This window comes from Schistocerca serialis, chromosome 6, assembly GCF_023864345.2.
Source record: "Schistocerca serialis cubense isolate TAMUIC-IGC-003099 chromosome 6, iqSchSeri2.2, whole genome shotgun sequence".
NCBI lineage: Eukaryota > Metazoa > Arthropoda > Insecta > Orthoptera > Acrididae > Schistocerca > Schistocerca serialis.
In genome coordinates, this window is record NC_064643.1 from 635,770,099 (window position 1) to 635,792,587 (window position 22,489).

Consider the following 22,489-nt stretch of genomic DNA (forward strand, 5'->3'; position numbering starts at 1 on the left):
TCCCGTAACGTTTTTTTCGCAGAAGTAAAAGGGGCCGTAAACTTTAAACCGTGAGACTGCACAAAACACGTTAACTTTTGGTGAATTGCGAATTTGCTGCACGAATGCGTGAGGATTCTCTACCGCCCAGATTCGCACATTGTGTATGTTCACTTCACCATTAAGAAAAAATGTTGCTTCATCACTGAAAACAAGTTTCGCACTGAACGCATCCTCTTCCATGAGCTGTTGCAACCGCGCCGAAAATTCAAAGCGTTTGACTTTGTCATCGGGTGTCAGGGCTTGTAGCAGTTGTAAACGGTAAGGCTTCTGCTTTAGCCTTTTCCGTAATATTTTCCAAACCGTCGGCTGTGGTACGTTTAGCTCCCTGCTTGCTTTATTCGTCGACTTCCGCGGGCTACGCGTGAAACTTGCCCGCACGTGTTCAACCGTTTCTTCGCTCACTGCAGGCCGACCCGTTGATTTCCCCTTACAGAGGCATCCAGAAGCTTTAAACTGCGCATACCATCGCCGAATGGATTTAGCAGTTGGTGGATCTTTGTTGAACTTCGTCCTGAAGTGTCGTTGCACTGTTATGACTGACTGGTGTGAGTGCATTTCAAGCACGACATACGCTTTCTCGGCTCCTGTCGCCATTTTGTCTCACTGCGCTCTCGAGCGCTCTGGCGGCAGAAACCTGAAGTGCGGCTTCAGCCGAACAAAACTTTATGAGTTTTTCTATGTATCTGTAGTGTGTCGTGACCATATGTCAATGAATGGAGCTACAGTGAATTTATGAAATCGCTTCAATCATTTGTAATAGCCCTGTATATGTTTGTCCCGCCAGTCAGTTGAATTAGACAAAATTTACATCGTTCTGCTAAAAGCGGATCCTAAGGCGAAAAGCAACCCAGTATATTTTGTGCATTGTAAATGCATATAAATAAAATAACATAAAGAACCTGGAAGTATCAGTACGTGCACTGTAGAAAATGTGTTAGTTAACAATGACTTTATCCCTTATCTACATTTCAATTCTAGCCTTTATCGTTTAAAAAATAAGCTGTACGGTACCACGGCGATCAAAAACATGCAACAAATAGTTAGTAATTGGTCTCAGTGATGTACTGCAGCCATCTGATGGTGAACGTTTTGTTTGAAACTGGTAACAGCAAACACCGATACATGATTTACACACATCATCTACACAGCAGTCCACAGCTGTTTCACAATGAATCTTAAAAGCGTAAAGTTACTACACTTTGGGAAGACCAATTATGTGGTGGCATTATTCTAACAGCGTTGAGTTTACAGCGCACTTCCAACGCCGCCAAGTGAAATAATCAGAGACACTAGCGAAAGCATAAAATGACTGTTCACAGTAAGTAATTTTCTTCATGTCGTATGCCTGAAATATGAACACATCAGTAATGTAGCTGCGTGGGTTTTAGCACAGGCTGTACTCCTGACAGATTTCCGTCTTCCCCTATGACGTTGTGTACTGTTGCCAGATTTCATCAGCCGGCCCCCTCTCGCATAGGCCAATTTCTATATGTATGAATGGGTAGGAAATTCAGGAGCTGGTGGGTTATTAAAAAAAAAATGACTGCCCTATTCCAGTTGACCTAAACGTAAACTGGCAGAAAACCAAAGACGGACAGTTGTCCTATTGATTGAAAATCCAAGATGGGGAAGTAAGTAACCTGTACTAAGAACAATATCCAAATTGGTGGACCTGTGAATAACAGCACAGGCTCTATGACATCACTATTCAGGATAAGGTACACGAGTGCAGGCTCTATGATGTCACTACACAAAATGGGGAATATAAGCACGGACTCCATGACATCACAATCCAAGACGACATTCCAAGATGACTGACCTGGAGATACTGAGCAGAGGCTGCATGGTTGTCAGGTCGCTCGCGATAAGCGTATAACGATGGGAAATTAAACTGTCCCACTCCTTTGATGTTACAGTTCCACATGTGCTATGTTTATACAATTTCCCCCCACCTATCTGAAATCACAGTTTAAAACAACTGTCATCCTAAGGTTCAAATGCAAGAGCAGACCTTTCCCAACTTTATATGTTTGTCTCTATCATGTATAGCAGGAATAGGATAGGAACAGGTGTATCTTTATTATTTAAGCAAAAACGACATTGGGAGCAGCCCCTTTCCCTGGTCTCCAGATAAGATGACAACTGATAGTGTCCTGTGCGCCACCACTGCCTCGGCAGCACTGGTCGCAAAGTCTGCTAGCCGCTAGACAGGGAGGACTTGCGTCGACAGCACTGGTCGCAAAGTCTGCTAGCCGCTAGACAGGGAGGACTCGAGTGAGCTCCCAAGTTGCTTGTAAAGTACCACACAACATCGTGCTCCCACCAGCCGGTTGCTATCTGCAGTCAATTCCGAATGCTCCAGTGCTGGAACCACAAGTCAGCAGTAGTACATGAGTTCACCACCGTGCAGTGCCACACCAATGTGTGACGACATTCCAGGGCTTTTGGACGCAGTTGACTGTGACCTGGCACACAATGCGTGACTGACTGCTCCTGGACAACGACAGCTGATACATGCCCAGCTGTAATAGCCTCTCGTTTTGCTATTTACTGGAGGTATCCATGCCACTCCGTGCTAGCCTGGGCAAGTGACTACAATGATAGGTATTCGCATGCATGCCTGGAATCACATACGCAAGATGATTCGTCAAATAATAATACGAGGGTTGACTGAAAAGTAATGCCTCTACCTTCGTAACTCTTCAACAGTTGGCAGCATTGGTATGCGGCAGGTACAGGCTTGTTCTGTAGCCTCTTCCCTACAGCTTCAGTTGGCGGGAAGCATTAGCATTGAACGGTTGTGTTGTTACAGTGCAAAGTATGGAATCCTGCGCAGACGGTCGGTCAATGCGATTTAAGCAACGTGCAGTCACTGAATTCTTGACAGCAGAAGGTGTCACCCCAAAGGAGATTCACCAGAGAATGAAAGCAGTGTATGGTGATTGTGTTGATGTGAGTACTGTGCGATGTTGGGCGAGAAAGTTTAAAGATGTTGAGGCGGGAACATCTGACCTGCGTGACAAACAAAGAGTTGGACGTCCTGTGACAACAAGCACCGAGTTTCACAAGCAAAATGTTGACAGATTGATTCAGGAAGATCGTCGTATCACTCAGAGAGAAACTGCAAGCACAATCGGCATTTCACAAGAACGTGTGGGTCACATTATCGCTTTGCTTGGCTATCGGGAGAACTGTGCACGATGGGTACCGCGGATGCTGACTCCTGAAATGAAAGCGCGCGGCTTCCTCCACACAGTCCAGATTTAGCACCGTCTGACTTCCAACTGTTCCCGATAATGAAAGACGATCTGCGGGGACATCATTATGCTTCTGATGAAGACGTTGAGAGAACTGCCAGACTGTGTTTGAGGAAACAGAGTGTCGACTTCTTCCGTGACAGCTTCAGAAAACCTGCCCATCATTGACAGAAATGTATCCAATTGGCTGGTGATTATGTGGAAAAGTGAATACTGATAATTAAAGATCACATTCTGAGGATTATTTCTGCGTTTGATTTATTAAAATATCCCATCGGAAACGAAGTAATGAAGGTGGACGCATTACTTTTCATTCAACCCACGTAAATGAAGGATGCAAACCTTCCATAGGATAGTCAGAGACTACAGCACAGTTCAGACAGTATATAAAGGAGCCTGAAGATGATAATCTAACACTAATAGCCTTCCTATTACACCATCATCCAGCTACAATGTGAATAAAAATGTGTACTCTGTGTAACGCAGTTAGTTTAGTTGTAGCAACTGGAGTACATCCCACATGTAGTTGTGGTAATAGGTTTATTCCATTGATTCGAACAGTAGATCGTTTACACTAACAAAGATTCTAACATTAGGTTCCCCAACAGCTAACTGCAATGCATTGGTAACACACTTTTTTTCACATTGCTACCCACACTGAAATGCGAAAATGATCTATATACTGCCCATAAGTAATGATTTTAGTAAGCAATTTGTGATCAATGAGTTGCCATGATGTGTCAGGCTCCATCTAAACAGTCGACATCATGTAAGAATCATCACTGTTGTTCTGTACATATCACGGTAAAACGAGTAATGATGCCTGCGACCATTTTCTTAACGCTCCAAATTCGACAACCAGTCAGAATTGGACACATCACAGACGACCGTGCATCGTTTTTTCACAGTAGCATCACCAACATCTATGCGGCTGACAGTTGTTAGTCACGAAACAAGCTGTTTTCAAACAGCTGAATGACCTGGTGGTAGGGAATATTATAAAACTTTCAAGACTGCCACCATGTTTTCTTAAGCAGTATGCCTAGTCCACCCAAGTTCTTAAACACTTCTCTCATGCGTAAATTACCACTCGAACACCTCGTATCACCTGAAACATTTATTTCCAATCATTGGTTCCTAATCTCAAATTACTAGGTCTTGGATCGTTTACTGTAAGAATAATTTTGACATTACACATTTCGGATACTGTACACGATGGACCAAATTCCTCAAGCGTGCCACTGTTGAAAAGGAAAGAGAACTGTCAAACAGAAGCTCTACAAAGCCAAAGATCCACAGCAACTCCTGAAATGCATCTGGAGGGCAAGTGAGGTTCTGAGTAAGCTTGCTCCACACCATGGACTACAGAACCTATTTTTCTAGAAACAGGTTCTCGATAAAGAGTGGACCTACACCTTCTCGGATTCAAAACTACTGGGCGACAAAAGGCCGCGTTTTTCAAACTTTTTACCACTTTTCTCACTAACAGAAGCATTCCTTTTTAATACGATTACGTTTTTCACAGAAAGGTAGTACAAACAACACAGAAACAGCCGAATTTTGATATGACCTAAGCGGCAACACCACTACGCTGACTTCGAGAAAGTGAGATATGGGCTTAGGTATTGTTTCAAGTGGAGACCACTCACGCACTACTAGAACAAATCATGATCTGACTGACATGTCGCTAGAATAATATCTAGAAGATTTATTTTTCTCTTTAGTCATGTCAGGGTTTTTGTCACATGGTACCCCTGGAACTAACTAGTGTCCATTTATTTGCAGAACAAGAGTACTACGACTGTTCACTTGCCTGCACATCATATGATATTTATTTTCAGTTTCAACATCGATCAAACAACATGTCACAAATTAACTTAATAACCACACTCTACAGTGGTCTTCACACTGATGGTTGGTTTGCTGCAGCTCTCCACACTAGTACATAATGTGCAAATTTCTTCATCTTTGTGTAGCTACGGCAACCTACAACACACTAAACCTCTCCAGTTTAATTAAGCCTTTGTCTACCTCTACACAATCCTCATTACCTACACTTCTCTCCACTACAAAATTAGCTATTCGTTGATACTTCAGGACGTGTCCCCTAAAACCATCCCTTCTGTTAGGTAAATTGTGCTATTTGACTCAGTGCCTTCTCATTACTTACCCAAGGTATTCATCTAACTTTCAATAATCTTCTGTAGCATCACATTTCTAGATCTTCTGTTCTCTTCTTCTATATTATTTACCATCCATGTTCCAATTCCTTATAAGACTACAGTACAGACCAACAGAAAAGACAACACTTAAATTTATATTTCTTTTGCGGAAACGCTTGTTCTGCTATTGATTGTCTGCATTTCATATTCTCTCTATTTCAGCAGTGGTATCATCCAGAGAATGCGGTGCCACCCCGAAGTTGGCAACTCGAATCGATACCACAGACATTATCGAGGGCTTGCTGAAATCTGCAACGACATATGGAAGGCGTTCCTGAAGACCACACATTTTACCCAGCACGGTAGTGCCGTCGCACTGATGTCAACATAATGTTGAGCATGTAAGAGCTCAGCCCACCAGTTCGAGACCTCAACTACAGCAATTATCATCGTAGTATAGGACCAGTGAGTTGTTAAACTGTCAGATGAACGTGCAGTGTTGTTAAAGATGAACATTGTACCTCAAGAAAACAGTCTGCTCATTAGTGGATAAAGAAATACTTTGCAGTTGTATATTATCCAATAAACCCGTGGCAGAGAAGAGATAAACCTTTTACTCATTTATGTAATAAACCGAACTACTATTTCATATGTTCCAGTTTGATGACCCTTTCCCCAGATGATTCAAAGACCCTAAAGTTGTACCCAGACGAAAGCAGTTTCGCCTCATCACAATATCGGCTATCATCAGTTATTTTACTGCCCAAACAGCAAAACTCATCTACTACTTTTAGTGCCTCATTTCCTAATTTAATTATCTCAGCATCGTTTTATTTAATTCGACTACGTTCCATAACTGTTGTTTTATTTTTTGTGTTCCTCCATTATGTTCAAATGCTCTTCCAAGACCTTTGCTCTCTCCGAGAGATTTACAACACCATCGGTAAACCTCAAAGTTTTTCTCGCTGAACATTAATTCCTTCTCCAAATTTTTATTTGGTTTCCTTTACTACTTGCTCCATGTACAAATGGTTCAAATGGCTCTGAGCACTATGGGACTTAACATCTGAGGTCATCAGTCCCCTAGAACTTAGAACTGGTCGGCCACACCGGCCGGCTGCTCAATGTACAGATTCAATAACACGGATAAGCTACAATCGTGTCTAGCTCCCTTCTCAACTGCTGCTTCCCTTTCATAGCCTTAAAATCTTATAACTGCAGTCTGGTTTCTGCACATGCTGTAAATAGCTTTTCGCTCTCCCCTGCTATTTTCAGAACTTCAAAGATTATGTTTCATCAACATTGCCAAAACTTTCTCTAAATATACAAAAGTTATAAATGTTGGTTAGTGTTTCTTTAACTAACTCGCAGAGTCAGTACTGCCTCGTATCTTCCTATATTTCCTCCTGAACCCAAACTCATCTTTCCCGTGATCAGTCTCTACCTCTCTTCTTATATATATAATTCATGTCTGTATTTTGCGGCCATAACTTAATAACTGATAGTTCGTCAATATTATTACCTATCAGCACTTTCCTTTTCTGGATTTGGAATTATTGCATTCTTTTTGTACTCAGAGCATTTCGCCTGTCTCATATTTATTGCAAACTAGTTGGAATAGTTTTGCCATGGCTGGTTCTCCCAAGGACGTCAACAATTCTGTGGGAATGTCGGCTACTCCAGGGCCCTTCTTTCCCCTTAGATATTCTAGTGATGTATCTTATTCTTCCCACTGCATCACATCATTAGAAGGGAGATTACGGCACCACCCCAGTTTTGATATCACACTGATATGGAAATAAATTAAATTGATCAATTAATTCCACCACCCCCACCCCCAGATGACGTCATGAGATTTTCTCACCCTGCACGTGACCCCCAGCCCCCTCTACACCCTCCCCCATCCCCTCACCCGACCTACCCTATTAGTGGGAATTTCAAATTTTGGCGGAAATTTCGAATTTTGGTGGGATTTCTTTGTCCCAAGGCTTGCTGACGTCAAACCCCACCCCCCACCCGGGAATTAGCGGGAAATTAAAATTGGTGGTGTCCTTTCCGGGACTCGAATCCTTGTCTCCTGGTCGGAAAGCCGAAGTGATCCCCCACAACACAATTACACCACCAGAGGCGCTTGGAATTGGCTGGAAATTAAAAATGACGGTGCCCTTTCTGGACTCAAACCCTGGTTCCACTGGATGGGAAGCCCATGTGCACCCCAACGCATAGAAACTGTCTAGATGCAGGAGAGGAAGGTCAGGTTAGTGTACTTTACTAATTTTGGTTGGGAAAATGAAGAAAAGATAGATCCAAATTACTTAATTGATTATAAAGATTGGGCCCAATTACATTTAGCGCTACATAAGAATGGGCTAAAATCACAATACAGCTCCAAAACTGACGATACCATAAAATTGGTGTTATCCTGCTGGGGAAAAATTTCGCAATACCACTCGAAACTAGTAACAAACACACTCAAACTCTGCCCTTCACCTACAAGCTGGCGGGAAAAAAGTCGGTTGTGTAAAGTACTGTCTTTAACCCGAAGCCAATACACGCTACCACAACTGCTGGAAAAAAGATGCATCACAGTTCTAATTACACTTTAAAATTGTCGTGAATAAACCAGCATTCGTAATGAGAGGGTCGCAATGTAACACACGTACTGGGGAAAATCGTCGTCACAAAAGACTGCAGACGGGGCAGTAATTGGACGCGCGCTCTCCTCGAGAAGCGTCCACAAGCTGCCTCTAACGTCCCTCCCTCCACCCATTCACCTACGTGGAGGACACAGGCTCGCGGCCGCTAACCGCCTTCAGACGACGCTCCTCCGCCAACACAATAGCATGTATAGTCAACTAAACATAGGGGATAAAAGGACCGCCGCCCCAAGTGCAACTTGTTCGTCTAGAATACAGCAACAGAGTCTCCACACTTCACCCCCATGGTCAGAGCGCGGCTGTGTCCGGAGACCACCCCCCAACAGACACGACCCCCCCCCCCCCCCCCAGCAGCCCACCGTTCTGCGATGGAGAACAATTGCATTTAACGTCAATGCAACTCTTTCTTGCAATCTATTAAACGTATTTCTCGGAAATGCTGGACCTCTCTGGAACAACAACGAAATTTTGGAGAACGCTCCAGATGGCTTTTTCAAAAGTCAGCTGCTTGCGAAACAGGAAGCCTTCCGCCTAAAACCACGGCAGCCTCACACCATAGTGTCTTCAGTACAATGCCGCCCCCGCGAATAAACTGCCGGGCGGTCAGCGACACCGACGCCGACAACAGCAACAGATACAACAGAATGAAATGGCGGCATCCCTCAGAATAAAACCGTAATAAATGAGGGCTATTCCGACCCTGGGTTGTTTGCCTTAAGGGGCAGCCGCGACCTCTTACGAAACTCGGCTTCCACGCCGTTCTGAGCATTGGACTGTAACATTTGTATTTTAACATCAACGCAACTCCTATAATAAGGCAACTATCAAAAAAGGAAAACACAATCACGACGATAATAAATGCCCTCTTTCCACTTTCGACGAAAATAGGAACAGGAACGAGTCGCTAATAGCATTACGCTTCCTGGTAGAAATGCTATCTGCGATTTGGAATCAAGTCTATCTTTTAGTTTTATGTGCAAAATGGGTATAGTTCTTATGTTCAACTGCAGGATATAATTCGCATCTCATTATTTTGTGACGTCCAACAAAGTGCACCGCCACCATTCACAAATGATCAGCAGAGACATGTACGCCCTGTGTAAAATCAGGGGAAAAAAACTTCGACTATTTTGCTGCGAAAATTACCGATCACCGCAGAATGTCCTCGTTATCTCGAAACCGCCATTGGAGTAAAGAAAAAGCGAGAATTTAAACTCAAAAGAATAAACATCTACATTAAGCAACTTCTTCCAGCTTGGTGAACAAATTACACGACCTGAGAGTGTCTCCCGTGTTCAGTGTTGATAAATAAACTGTCATGCACGTGTGTATTACAAACGTTTCAGAAACGTGAAATAACGTTAGAGAATACAATCTTTCATGCCACTGGCTCACATCTCGGAAAAAACACATTCATTTTACAACAAGCTATAATTCAAGAGGACGTAGCTGTTTTGTACACTGTGGCAGGTCCCATTTTATCAGTGCAATGCTACAGCATACTAGGATTTACGAAACAAACCACGAGAGATTGTCTCGCCCAGTGTAGCTGGGAGATTGCAATTCCGTTAAAAGATAACACCACAACGGAAAAAGAGGAGGAAAAAGATACGCCTGTCACGAATCATTCCGTACTGCCCTAGCCATCTCTTCCGCCCACTACTCGGCATGTCATTGATATCAATTTGATAGGCTAAGTAATTAACTTGATTTGCATAACGAGTAATTTTTTCAGTAGTCAGATTACACTCAGGTAGGTCAAATGGGAATCCGTGGAGGGAAGACAATGTGCTTTTTCGAGAAAGGCTATTGAGAACCGGCATTTGAAGATAACCGCAGAGGGATTCTACAACCCACACCATATCTTTTGCTTAAGGACTGCGCTATTAAAAACACGATCGTAGCCAACTATGTTGCCGTCAACATGCATAAACACGAGTCGCTGATAGCATTACGCTTCCTGGTATAAATGCTGTCTGCGATTTCCAATCAAGTCTATCCAATCTCCCACATACTTGCATTGGATCCTGTGGAGACATCTTTTAATGGTCACAGCCACTGGTGAATCATATTCGTGCCAATCTCATATCTCGAAACGAGTCACCTTTTTCGAACCTATCTGCTAAGCATCCCAGCAGCAAAAACTCCAGTGCTGTTTGTTAACAGTCCATCTGCATCTTATAACTGCTCCTTTGTCTCTGCCCCGGCCTCCCTGCAGCTTCGTCCATGTGATGGTCCCAATTTAAGTCAGACCTGAACGGAAGTAGGAGAGCGCAATATCTTAGCCCTTCTGCATCTAGTGGGCAAACAGGACGAGCTGAGTTAATGCGATAGGAGCGCGTATTGATCACTCGGTGGAAATGGGAACATGTTGTCGTAACTCCGCCTTCTGTGTACAATGTGTAAGGTCAGTGCCAAACGAAGCTTTCCCCTGCAACATGAGGTAGTAGGAAAGATGGTATGAGCTGTTACAGTGGTGTTTGTTGTTGGGAAAATTAGGAAGGCGACACATCATACAGGGCATGGAGGAAGGACGAGGATTTTGCTACTGCATTGCGACACATCTCCAAATTACATACAGATACTGCAGTCCGAAGGAGATCTGCATCTCTCAGGGTGCATTCATGTCTATTAAACAAACATTCTCTTCCATCTCGGTATTTTGTACGATCCAACAGAGAAAACCCACGAAATATAAAAACTCTACTCATGTCATCCATTACAGAACTCGATAAGATATTATCACATCCCTGTCTTCTGATATATTTGAAACAAATACAGTTTGCTTTCCAGCATTGACCATATGTGGCGAACCTATTAAACGTACAGGTATTGGTTCACTGGAACAGATGGCTTGTGATCAAAGTCACTCCCACAGACCGGTGTAAAGTTTCATCACACGTACTGTAGGAAGACCATATCCAACAGACTATCAATCACACGAGAGGGCACCTGTATCGTTTCTTCATAATCAGTTTAATACGTTGTTTTTTCGATTGCAATACATCCAATCAGTGTACACTGCCATAGAATTTGTTTTTTTATACCATGTCTTAAGAGGTCCCTGTCAGCTGAACAATGCATGGCATAAACTATATACCTACCACAATGCAGAAAACTGTGTGCCAGTTTGATAGAGCACTTGCCCGCAAAAGGCAAAGGTCCCGAGTTCGAGTCTCAGCTCAGCACACAGTTTTAATCTACCAGGAAGTTTCATATCAGCGCACACTCCGCTGCAGATTGAAAATTTCATTCTGGAAACATTCCCCAGACAGTGGCAAAGCCACGTCTACACAATACCCTTTCTTCCAGGAGTGCTAGTTCCGCAAGGTTCACAGGAGCGCTTCTGTGAAGTTTGGAAGGTAGCAGACGAGGTACTGGCGGAATTACAACTGTGAGGACAGGTCGTGGGTCGTGCTTAGGTAGTTCAGTTGGTAGCACTTGCCTGCAAAAGGCAAAGGTCCCGAGTTCGAGTCTCGGTCCGGCACACAGTTTTTATCTGGCAGGAAGTTTCATATCAGCGCACACTCCACTGCAGGGGGAAAATTTCATTCTGGAATAAAAAAGACGTTACCTTTCAAACGTATTGATGTTACAGTTTGAAGGAAATGTACAAGATGATACACCGAATGCAAGGCTAACTGTAAATTGATGGCGTCAGTAATGTACTCGGCACTGAAATTGCTATTTCATATTTGAAAATCTATTGGTTATGAACTGCAGATTAAAACTGAGGAAACTGCAAAAAGGTGGGAATTTAAGGAGATGGGACCTGGATAAACTGACAGAACCAGACGTTGTAGAGAGGTTCAGGGAGAGCATAAGAGAAGATTGACAGGAATGGGGGAAAGAAATACAGTACAAGAAGAATGGGTAGCTTTGAGGGGTGAAATAGTGAAGGTAGCAGAGGATCAAGTGGGTAAAAAGATGAGAGATAATAGAAATCCTTGGGTAACAGAAGTAATATTGAATTTAATTGATGAAAGGAGAAAATATAAAAATGCAGTAAATGAAGCAGGCAAAAAGAAATACAAACGTCTCAAAAATGATATCGACAGGAAGTGCAAAATGGCTAAGCAGGGATGGCTAGAGGACAAATGTAAGGATGTAGAGGCTTATCTCACTAGGGGTAAGATAGATACAGCCTACAGGAAAATTAAAGAGACCTTTGGAGAAAAGAGAACCACTTGCATGAATATCAAGAGCTCAGATGGAAACCCAGTTCTAAGCAAAGAAGGGAAAGCAGAAATGTGGAAGGAGTATATAGAGGGTCTATACACGGGCGATATTCTTGAGGACAATATTATGGAAATGGAAGAGGATGTAGAAGAAGATGAAATGGGAGATATGATACTGCATGAAGAGTTTGACAGAGCACTGGAAGACCTGAGTCGAAACAAGGCCCCGGGAGTAGACAACATTCCATTGGAACTACTGACAGCCTTGGAAGAGCCAGTCCTGACAAAACTCTACCATCTGGTGAGCAAGATGTATGAGACAGACGAAATACCCTCAGACTTCAAGGAGAATATAATAATTCCAATCCCAAAGAAAGCAGGCGTTGACAAATGTGAAAATTACCGAACTATCAGTTTAATAAGTCACGGCTGCAAAATACCAATGCGAATTCTTTACAGATGATTGGAAAACCTGGTAGAAGTCGACCTTGGGGAAGATCAGTTTGGATTCCGTGGAAATATTGGAACACGTGAGGCAATACTGACTCTACGACTTATCTTAGAAGATAGATTAAGGAAAGGCAAACCTACGTTTCTAGCATTTGTAGACTAAGAGAAAGCTTGTGATAATGTTGAGTGGAATATTCTCTTTCAAATTCTGAAGGTGGCAGGGGTAAAATACAGGGCGCGAAAGGCTATTTACAATTTGTACAGAAACCAGACGGCTGTTACAAGAGTCGAGGGGCATTAAAGGGAAGCAGTGGTCGGGAAGGGAGTATGGATATGGGCTCTGAGCACTATGGGACTTAACATCTATGGTCATCAGTCCGCTAGATCTTAGAACGACTTAAACCTAACTAACATAAGGACATCACACAACACCCAGTCATCACGAGGCAGAGAAAATCCCTGGCCCCGCCGGGAATCGAACCCGGGCGCGGGAAGCGAGAACGCTACCGCACGACCACGAGCTGCGGACGGGAGGCTGAAAGAAGTGAACAAGATGACAACTCTTGCACAAGCTTGACGTTTCTTGCGACAAATATAGTAAGTGCGGTAAAGCACTATCAATAAATTTCCTTCTCGGAGTGTTTTGGGTTATGTATTACCAGCAGCAATAAACAAGCGTGAAGGATATGATTTGGAAACTTATCTACTAGGAGCTCTTAAAGGATGTGTCAATATCATCCTACATGTATATTCTGTCATTTTAGATAACCGACAATAGGACCTACTTTTACTATTTTCCATACTCAAATATGAAATCATTGGGGGAAAAAAGGATTAAAAGTCGTACAGTGACTACTCAAAACCATTTCTGATCCATAAAGGGGCAAAGTGAAACTGATGAACGCAACAAAATCGTGATACTGTTGATAGAGTCGACCCTACGCTCCATTTCACCGTACACCTGTTCTAGAAAGTTGCTACCACATAGTAGTCCACAAGCGTGAAGAGTATTCAACCCTGCCGTGTGCGATGACTAACTAAGTAAGTCTACTTATAACTGATGAATACTCTTTCACCAATGAAACAAGGAAAATGATAAAAGGAATCGATTATTTTCTTTATAAAAAAAGGGTCATTATGCCTACCCCCGAAAATATCATCTGAGATCTTAGCACAACCTCGTACGGGGAAAAAAAAACGTGCAGTTGGGAAAGAAAACAAGAAGTCCAGTAATTCAGCAATGTCTTTTTCATAGTTTGTTCGGACTTGGAAATAACTTACTTCAGTAAGAAGAGGCGGTTACACGTTGTAAATGGAAACAATATTAGTTCAACTAACATTAACCAAAAGGTTACTGTGGGGTAACCACAATACACCTTCATTGTCAAATCTACAGTAAACTGGAAACTTAATAATCCTGCCCACTGAGTATGTCCGATTTATAGCCAATTAAGTTAGTTTTTGTTTTTCTATCATCATAACAACGCACCGAAAAGTATGACAAGGTTTCTTTTCTTCCCGTCGATAACGGTCTAGACACAGAGAACAACATCGAACTGACATGAATGGGAAAGGAACTCAGCCATGCCCTTTCCAATTGAACCACCCGGTATTTACCTTCTGCAATGTAGGAACATAAAGCTGCATAGCTGAACGCGGATCTGAAGCGCCCTCCCTCCACATGCAAGGCCAGTCTCTTAACAACATTACTTCGGTATGTGTAACATGGAATAGTCTGCTACTGAAGCAGAAATATGCATCCTGATATACGGGTCATATTTTGATGTATCTGCTGCTTGTACGAGTCTGTCTCTCTCTCTCTCACACACACACACACACACACACACACACACACACACACACACAAAGGTGTAATTTGCAGAAAGGTATGACATAGATGGACAGATAAAAAAGAAAACATTGGGTCACTGAAATCACTTCACAGATCTACATAGAAGTTTGATGACATTTCCCACTTCAAGACAAAGACTAACTGTGCTCAAGTTGAAGGTAATACCTGTAACACTCTCAATCCCATCTGTTTTGGCGCCGACTAAGTCCATCATCTCAAAATGATGCCTGCCAGGTCAAAAATTTCGACTACTCTTTTTGTATTTTTAACAGAGCGCGAACATCGAAAGCGAAAAAGAGTCTGTATCATCGTTACGTGATAATTATACTAAGTGTGTTGCACGGAAAAATGGCGAAAATTGAAGAACCGGTAAAACTACAAAAATTGCAAGTATCTGCTCTAAGACGGTTGCTGTCGTTTAGAGCCATTACATATCAAATAGCGTACTGGTGCAGGATTTAGGATCAATTGCAGTTATAAGTTAGTTTAGCACATTAATTCCGTTTTGCTGACTAATGTTGAATATTCTCGCTACGAATTAGCCTACAATTACCTGCTGTCGTGGTTTTTATGTGACAGCATGTTTTCGAACAACAGCACAAACAATAACACCTTGGTGTTACGTTAACAGCCTAACAAAAACTGAAAATTTACTACCAACACTGAACCGTTGTAACGTCGGTGCCCGTGTATAACGGGAAGGTGTGTCAAAGAACAGTGATGCAACACAAAAGAAATCAATCTTCTTTCCGTACCTCGAACGATGATAGAAAAAACCAGACATTTAAATATTCTGAATATTACACAGATATGAAACATTGTGCTTACAAGCACACACGCATGGGAAATTTCAACTGCTGTAATGTTTACTTCCTACTTGAAAAACTCAAACAAAAAGCTAACTATGCCAATACTGTACACGAAAAATCATTGTTAATCGTCAATTCTTCGTGCTCTGGAGGCATTACAATACTGACAGGCAATATTCAGACAAATCTTTGTGCATTTATGATGAAAGAATGAGCTTCGGCATAGAAGAGCGCCTAGCTACTGTAGACTCTACACAGTAATTTAAGAACAGTTTCCGAAATCTGCTTATTATGACTAGAAAAAAAGGATGGCATACATGTGAGAAGTACAATGTGAGACGCTATGCAGAAATACAGTCGGATGTATCGCAGAAACCATCAATTGAGATTATTTAGGTTAGCAAGAGCAAGTCCCACACCCATCTATATGATTCCGATCACTGTAATCAGGACCAAAATGAGGAGGCTAACCTGAAAGTTAGGTGAGAACCTTTGCTTGACAGGTCATGTCTTCTGTTACAAGTGTTACTATTTAGCTGTATCATTTTGATTTACATAGGCAAAACATATTAACTTTTTGCTAGTGGAACTAAATACTAGCTAAGATTGATACAGAAGTGGTTGTGTGCCTATTTTCTTCTGCACATGTATGGTTTCAGGAAAATATTTTGGAGACAGGTGTCACTTACGAGATGCTATTCAGATACTAACTACACGAAAAAAACTACCTCTACCTAACGTCCATCTGCCAGGCACTCGAGTATGAATCGCAGGGTAGCCATGTTAATTTACTGTAAAGATAGTATCTTACAATGGATGTGATTGCATATGCCCACGAAATTTACTGTGGTGTTTAAATGCGTTAATTCAACATATGTGTAAAACATGTTAGCCCTATCTAAAGTTGGCTATATTTATGACATAACCCAAAGTCATGTAAAAAACTGAAAACAAAAGATTTTTTGACGTATCTATCGTCCAGCGACAATTTAATTCACTTCTTTACATGAAACACGTTGGTGCATTTACAAGGTCTTCAGATTTGCAGACTTCTGTTTACGCTACATGACAAGAAAATATTAAATACATAAAAAGAAAAAGTATGTGGCGCTTTACATGAGATCCTTCCTTGCACCGAATAAAGGTACAGAACTGTATTTCTTTTTTACTGTTCAGTTTGGTGCTGGCACGGTTGCGTCACTTTTGACAATTACTGAACCTTACCCGGCTAAAATTTGTCAGGAATGCAAAGGCATTGTTTACGCTCCTGTGCGTATTTCCCATCCGGAGCGAAGATACTTTCATGTCTGTAATAGTCACTACGTCTGTGTGTTAACTGTAAGTCAGCAGTCGAGAGATACATTTTGGAACTTACATTTCTTCGTAGATACATGTCAAAAATTCCTCATGTAATTTTTTTATGAGTTCCTGGATGTATTTACTAAAACAAGTGTTAACCGTTAGCCAGGTAATTTTGGAGAATTTACCTTCGGGCCCGTAGAGCACACCAACTGTCTCTTATTGAAGAGGCGTGGGTCACCTTGTAGCTAGTAGCGTTACAGTAATGCTACGTGAAAAATTGTTGAATCATATTCATCACAATCTCACATCTGTGACACAGAGTAATTAAATACGCAAGAGTACTGCTAACTATGTTCTTGGTTACAGCACGGCAATACAATAATTTAAGTCACAATCTGAGAATTCCGTCATATCTGTATACCAATGTCAGCGAGTGGTCAAAAATTTACCTTCCATGCCAAAAACGTCTCTTAAGACAGTTTACACTTGTGCGAATTTATTTACTTCACGTTAGCAGGGCAATTGAACACCACGTGAATACTTAAAACGTGATACCTGGGATCTGTTGAGCCCCAAGGATAGACGAATATCAAAGCACAGAACTTTCCGTTAACACATTTCTTATCAAAATAATGTATCACTTGCAAGCATCAAAGTTACAGTGTTTGGACGCGCCAATATTTTTTCCACAATCTCGCTCATGCAGAAACTGAGAAATGGAAATATTTGTACTTCTTGATACGTGAGTGTATCCCTATTAAGAAGCTGTTGATACACGTAAACAACACAAATGAATCCCTGCATCAGAAAGCAAGATACTGGGTGGAAAGAACATAAAGCACCCATAAATTAATGCATTCCGCTTCTGTCAACACAACTCTTGATTACCACGACAACTCTCTTTCAAAATAATACCACCGCTAACGGTGACAACAAATTTTCAATTCTTGTAACACATTGAAATGTTTTTTAATAACTATAGTAAAACTTGGCGAAAGTATGGTGAGGTAACCCTATCAAATTTTGAATGCTCTATTTGTAGTTGCACTGTGCTTAACCTCCACATAAATGAAACAAAAATCAATGCGTCTTGAGTAAGTATCGCTTCTGTGTATCACCTGACGTAAAACAAATTGCATTTAATGTGCCACAATAACTTCAGTCGCTATCCATGTAAATAAAATTAAAAAAAGCTGACCGCATAAAACAATCATCCTTACGCAGCACACATGGCCACACAAGTGCAAGAAGATAGTCCTGTTAGTAGTCCATGACCGTGAATCACCAGCTACACGTCGCCTACAGTTGAATGATAGGTTTACAATGTCATCTTACAATCGTACCATAATACAAGCAAGTCATATACAAAATCCACCTCTAGCAAAACTCAATCACCAAAAGTTCTGAAATACTTGGAATAATTCACTGGAAAAGCATGTTATTGCCAGTGGCGCAGCATAAATGCGTGGCGAATTCAGTGAAAACCTCGCTACATCAAACAATACGTTCAAAGAATCTCAGAATTCACCTAAGTAAAATATCGCGTCTGGAGTAAATTAAAATAAAACAATGAATAGCATATATGGTGTTAAAGAGAGAGAGAGAACTTACACTTGTCCGTCAGCAGCCATGTTGAGAACGTACAGAAACAGCTGACGCTACAGCGCGGGTTGTTTGAAATGTTCTCTACTCTTCATATACGAAACTTATCTCTAGAAAGATTAGATAAAATAAACACTGATCCTGGGTAAAGTTCGAAGACTGCACACACATACACAACATGACTGAGGAACAAAGATACACTGCAGGGACATTAGGGGATTTAAAGAATTTACAACGAAGTCAAAATAATACGTTTTAATGTTTCTGTTCAATAATGAACAATGGATTCTATGCACTAAAACATGCACAGTAAATACATGGACTTTCATAATTAAATCCTTGTCATAAAACTGTATAATCCTTTTCAATCTGAAACCGACACATACAAAACACGTTCTGAAATTAACAGTAGAAAGCTGGAACAAAATGACAGCAACAATTAAAGAAACGGCAAAATCTTACTTCGGACAGAACATTCGACTTGTTTTTAACAAGTGCCACGCTAGTTTAAGATTTAATATTGTCCACATAACAATACTGGTTATCAGAAAGAAAAAACTCGTTAAAGCGACCCTTTAACATTTACGAGAATTTCTTCTCATCCTACAAGCTCTTACTCTTACATTAGGAGAAACGTGTGCATTTTAAATACTGTATCCAACACACATATGACTGAGAAATCACAACTATGAGTATGAGAGAAACACACAAAGACACTGACGCCACAAACTAAGTTAAACTTCAAATTGCAGCATTAAGCTTTCGAAACAAGAACATTGCATTGATTTAATGAGATCAATGGCAATACAATAAATGAAAAATTATCGGCAACTTACGTCAGTACTGAACAAGATGGGAATGTCAACCTTGTCGAACATCACACATTCACTTTAAATACTTTATAAATACAAACATTTTTATAGATTCATCCTCTCACTCGTTTTAAAACAAATATACACATCAACTACACAGATGTACTGTACTGCAACTAGTATACAATCGATGGAAATAGAAGATATTTTTCCACATTTCATAAGCGTACAACATTCATAGGTTAATAATAGTTGAAAGACACAGAAAAATTAAGCGTAATCCACGTTTTCATTCAGGATATACGAAGAAATAATTCACTCAATGCCTGCACACCTCCAGAATTTCGGTACTTTCAGCGTAACGCTACAGCTCGTATACGCAACACCAACTGTTTTGACTAACGACATACGCCTGCACTTCACAATTTGTACACCCGTCACTCCAGAAAGGATTATTTCTGCAGTTTCGGCAAAGTCAAATCTCCAGATGGCACATTCGAAGCGGACTGCAGACATCCTCGTCGGAGTCGTAGAAGTACACCTCTGCTTTGGAGACAGTCCCTTCTGCAACCGCCGAACTGCTTCCTTGATAAGACTTCCATCACGCAGAAGCTCCTGCAGCATTTCATACGGATCGTCAGTTGAAGCATCCGTCGATTTCGAGGACTTCCTGTTGACAGTGAGGCACGTATGACCACTACAGCTGTTGCCAGATTTTAAGCAGCCATCACAAGTTGAATCGCTCCAACTTCTGCTCGGTATCCTGTATGGTGATGCTCGAGACTTGTGAAGCGAAAATGACGACCTCGTCTTTAAACCAGAAAGGCGAAGGTTTTCCTTGATTTCTGACACGAGCTCTTCCATATCTCGTGCCATGAAATCTTGTGTTGTGGAACCGTTATTGCCAGACAGAATACACATCTCTTCTTTACTTGGCATTACTAACTATTCCCGAAACCTTTCGAGGAATTAGTAAACAAAACTGCAGCAAGGCACTCGTAAAACCTGCAACACGTTCTTTCTCCCACGTCTCGCTAGTGAATGGGTCAAACCGGGAGGCTCCGTCTGTGTTATTGTTTTGATTCTGAAACGCGAGTACGGCGAGCGCCTCGCGCACAAAATAGTCCTAGTAAACAATGGCCAATAATGTGAGTTTTTAAAAACCAATTTATGAATAGGAGAAAACGTTTCATGTAGACGGTATTCTACGTAATTTTTATTAACAGATTACTCGTTGAGCATCGAGTACATGATAGATGTAAACAAGAAATTGGAACAAAGGTTGCGGAAGGATACACGCTCAAGGTTACTCGTGCCTTAACGTCATATCACTGTGACGTCAGAGAGGAACGTGTCGTTATAAACAGACGTGGCATTATTTATTTACTTTCGACAATAATATTAGGATGCGCTGTACAGCTTTTACCCAAAAAAAAGATGATAAAATAGTGATACGCAGCATCACTGTTAGATATGTAATTTGTGGTTCCGTTCCTGTTGCCGAAATAACCTGTACGTTTTAACTTTCTAAGTTTCGTCGCGTAATAGTCTACTAAGATGTTTCTAGAAGAATATTAAACTTAAATATTTTCATTGTTGAGATTCACCAATGTGTATTAATAATTCAGTTACCTACGATAATATGAATTTTCGGCTTTACCATAAATTGTCTCGCTTGAGGTGTAGACAGTAGGCAGATACGGTAATTGTAAGAATGTTCAGAAATTAAACATAGAATTGGGACCAAATATTTTAACAGATTTCATCCGAAAGATTTCAAAACCTTTATTTTTTGTTTTAATTAATTGTCTTTACGTTGTCCCACTTCATGGTGAAATTTTAGTGAAAAGAAAGAAAAATAATTGGTCCGAATGATTAGGCTGTTATTATTTACAGTTTTTTGTACCGCACAATAATTATTGTTTAGTGCCTTCTGGAGAAAGTTATTAGAATACGTTGAAGCGTTGCGTAGTATCTCTGATAACAACTTACACACACATGGTGGGCAATACGAATTATATACAAAACACTGAAATAAGAGTGTTTAAGTAACAGCAATGAGTACCGGGAACGAATGCTTTTTGTATTCTGAAGATAATCTCCACGATCCTATTTCCTTACGTCAAGGCGAAGAGGTTATCTTAGGAAGAGGGCCTCTGACAAGAATTACGGACACTAGATGCTCCAGAAATCAAGGTACTTGTTCATTAACATTTACTACCTAGTTGCCTCCACATTTTCCTTCGTCGTTACCCGGGAATTTTTTTTATATTTGCTTAAATTAATGTACAGTGCAACAGTTGACATTCTTTTTCTTTAAGCTGTATTGTACATGAAGCATCCTTGTCCGTGTCTCCCCTCGTTGAGGCTAAGTTCTTGAGCCTACGTATTGTTTACTGTCTGTAAACAGGATAACGAAGTATTCAGAGTACGAAATGTGATAGGGTGTAACGTGCAGTGGAACAGATTGTAATGAAGTAGAAGCGGATTTTCACCCATGTAGTTAATTCCATCAAAGATGGGATTCTGCCCTTTAACCTCAGAAATAGATTCATGGGCAAGGCAGAGTCCGTTAAAGTGCTAACTAGATGATAATTGTCTATTATGTAGTATTTGTGTTGTCAGCTGAGGGCAACTGTCAGCCAATATTACGTAGACTACTAATGGAACAAAAAAAATTATTTTATGTCTGAGGTTTGTTAGTTGATTCTAAAGTGAAAGACAAACAGTAACGTGAGCATAAGGTACTAAGTCTCATTAAAATGATATGAATGTTTAAGTACTTTTACATACACAAAGATACTTGTGTTGTGTTCCACATGTGTTTGTGTGTGCGTGTGAGAGAGAGAGAGGGGGGGGGGGGGAGAGAGAGAGAGAGAGAGAGAGAGCAAGAGCAAGACTGAAAACATGTTATCATCCAGAAGGATATTTTTAATCAGAGATATAGTACGCATACATGTGTATTTGTGTTCTAACTCAAAAATAAATTAGTCCAAAATGTAACCTCGAACAGGACTTACTATACCGTAGGAAGCTACCGTGGTGTATTTTGAGGAGTCAGTGCTGATGTCAACAGTGAACAAACAAGCAGCTGTTTCCTCACTTACTTGGCACAAAATACCTAAAGTACTTTTCAACATTCAGCTTCTAATAATTACACTCTGCATATGTATAAAACAGACAATATTATTTTCTTTCTTTGTCTGTAATATGATCTCCAAGATCAGAAGATTTCAGCTATGTTCCATTTTCAAGTGCTTGCTTATACACTTTTAGGTTTACACAGTTGCCCATGTTGGTGTATATAATATACAAATATGTGAGTAAGTACTTGAAAATGGAATATCGCCAAAATTTTCTCATCAT

General features: G+C 41.0%; 3 protein-coding genes across 5 annotated transcripts in view; 1 reads left to right on the forward strand and 2 right to left on the reverse strand.

Annotated features, from left to right (window-relative positions):
- Positions 1 to 18,453, reverse strand: part of LOC126483721 (xaa-Pro dipeptidase) — a 914,390-nt gene extending 895,937 nt beyond the window's left edge. The window contains exon 1 of the mRNA XM_050106824.1: positions 18,321 to 18,453. Coding sequence (XP_049962781.1) covers positions 18,321 to 18,340 — 20 coding nt within the window. The 5' untranslated portion in view covers positions 18,341 to 18,453. The remainder of the gene's footprint in view (positions 1 to 18,320) is intronic.
- A 149-nt stretch (positions 18,454 to 18,602) lies between these two features.
- On the reverse strand, positions 18,603 to 20,177 carry LOC126483830 (GSK-3-binding protein FRAT2-like). Its single transcript, XM_050107029.1, is given in 2 exon segments — positions 18,603 to 19,661; positions 19,664 to 20,177. Coding segments are annotated over 2 exon segments (462 nt in total). The 5' UTR covers positions 20,063 to 20,177; the 3' UTR covers positions 18,603 to 19,598.
- A 308-nt stretch (positions 20,178 to 20,485) lies between these two features.
- LOC126485155 (bifunctional polynucleotide phosphatase/kinase) overlaps positions 20,486 to 22,489 on the forward strand; it is a 77,918-nt gene continuing 75,914 nt past the window's right edge. Inside the window, exon 1 of one of the 3 annotated variants that reach the window (XR_007587919.1) lies at positions 20,486 to 21,319. Coding sequence is in view for 2 of the 3 variants with exons in the window: in XM_050108824.1 (XP_049964781.1) it covers positions 21,181 to 21,319 (139 nt within the window). In the remaining variant the exon portion in view is untranslated. The remainder of the gene's footprint in view (positions 21,320 to 22,489) is intronic. The other 2 variants (XM_050108824.1, XM_050108825.1) reach the window with 2 other exon arrangements.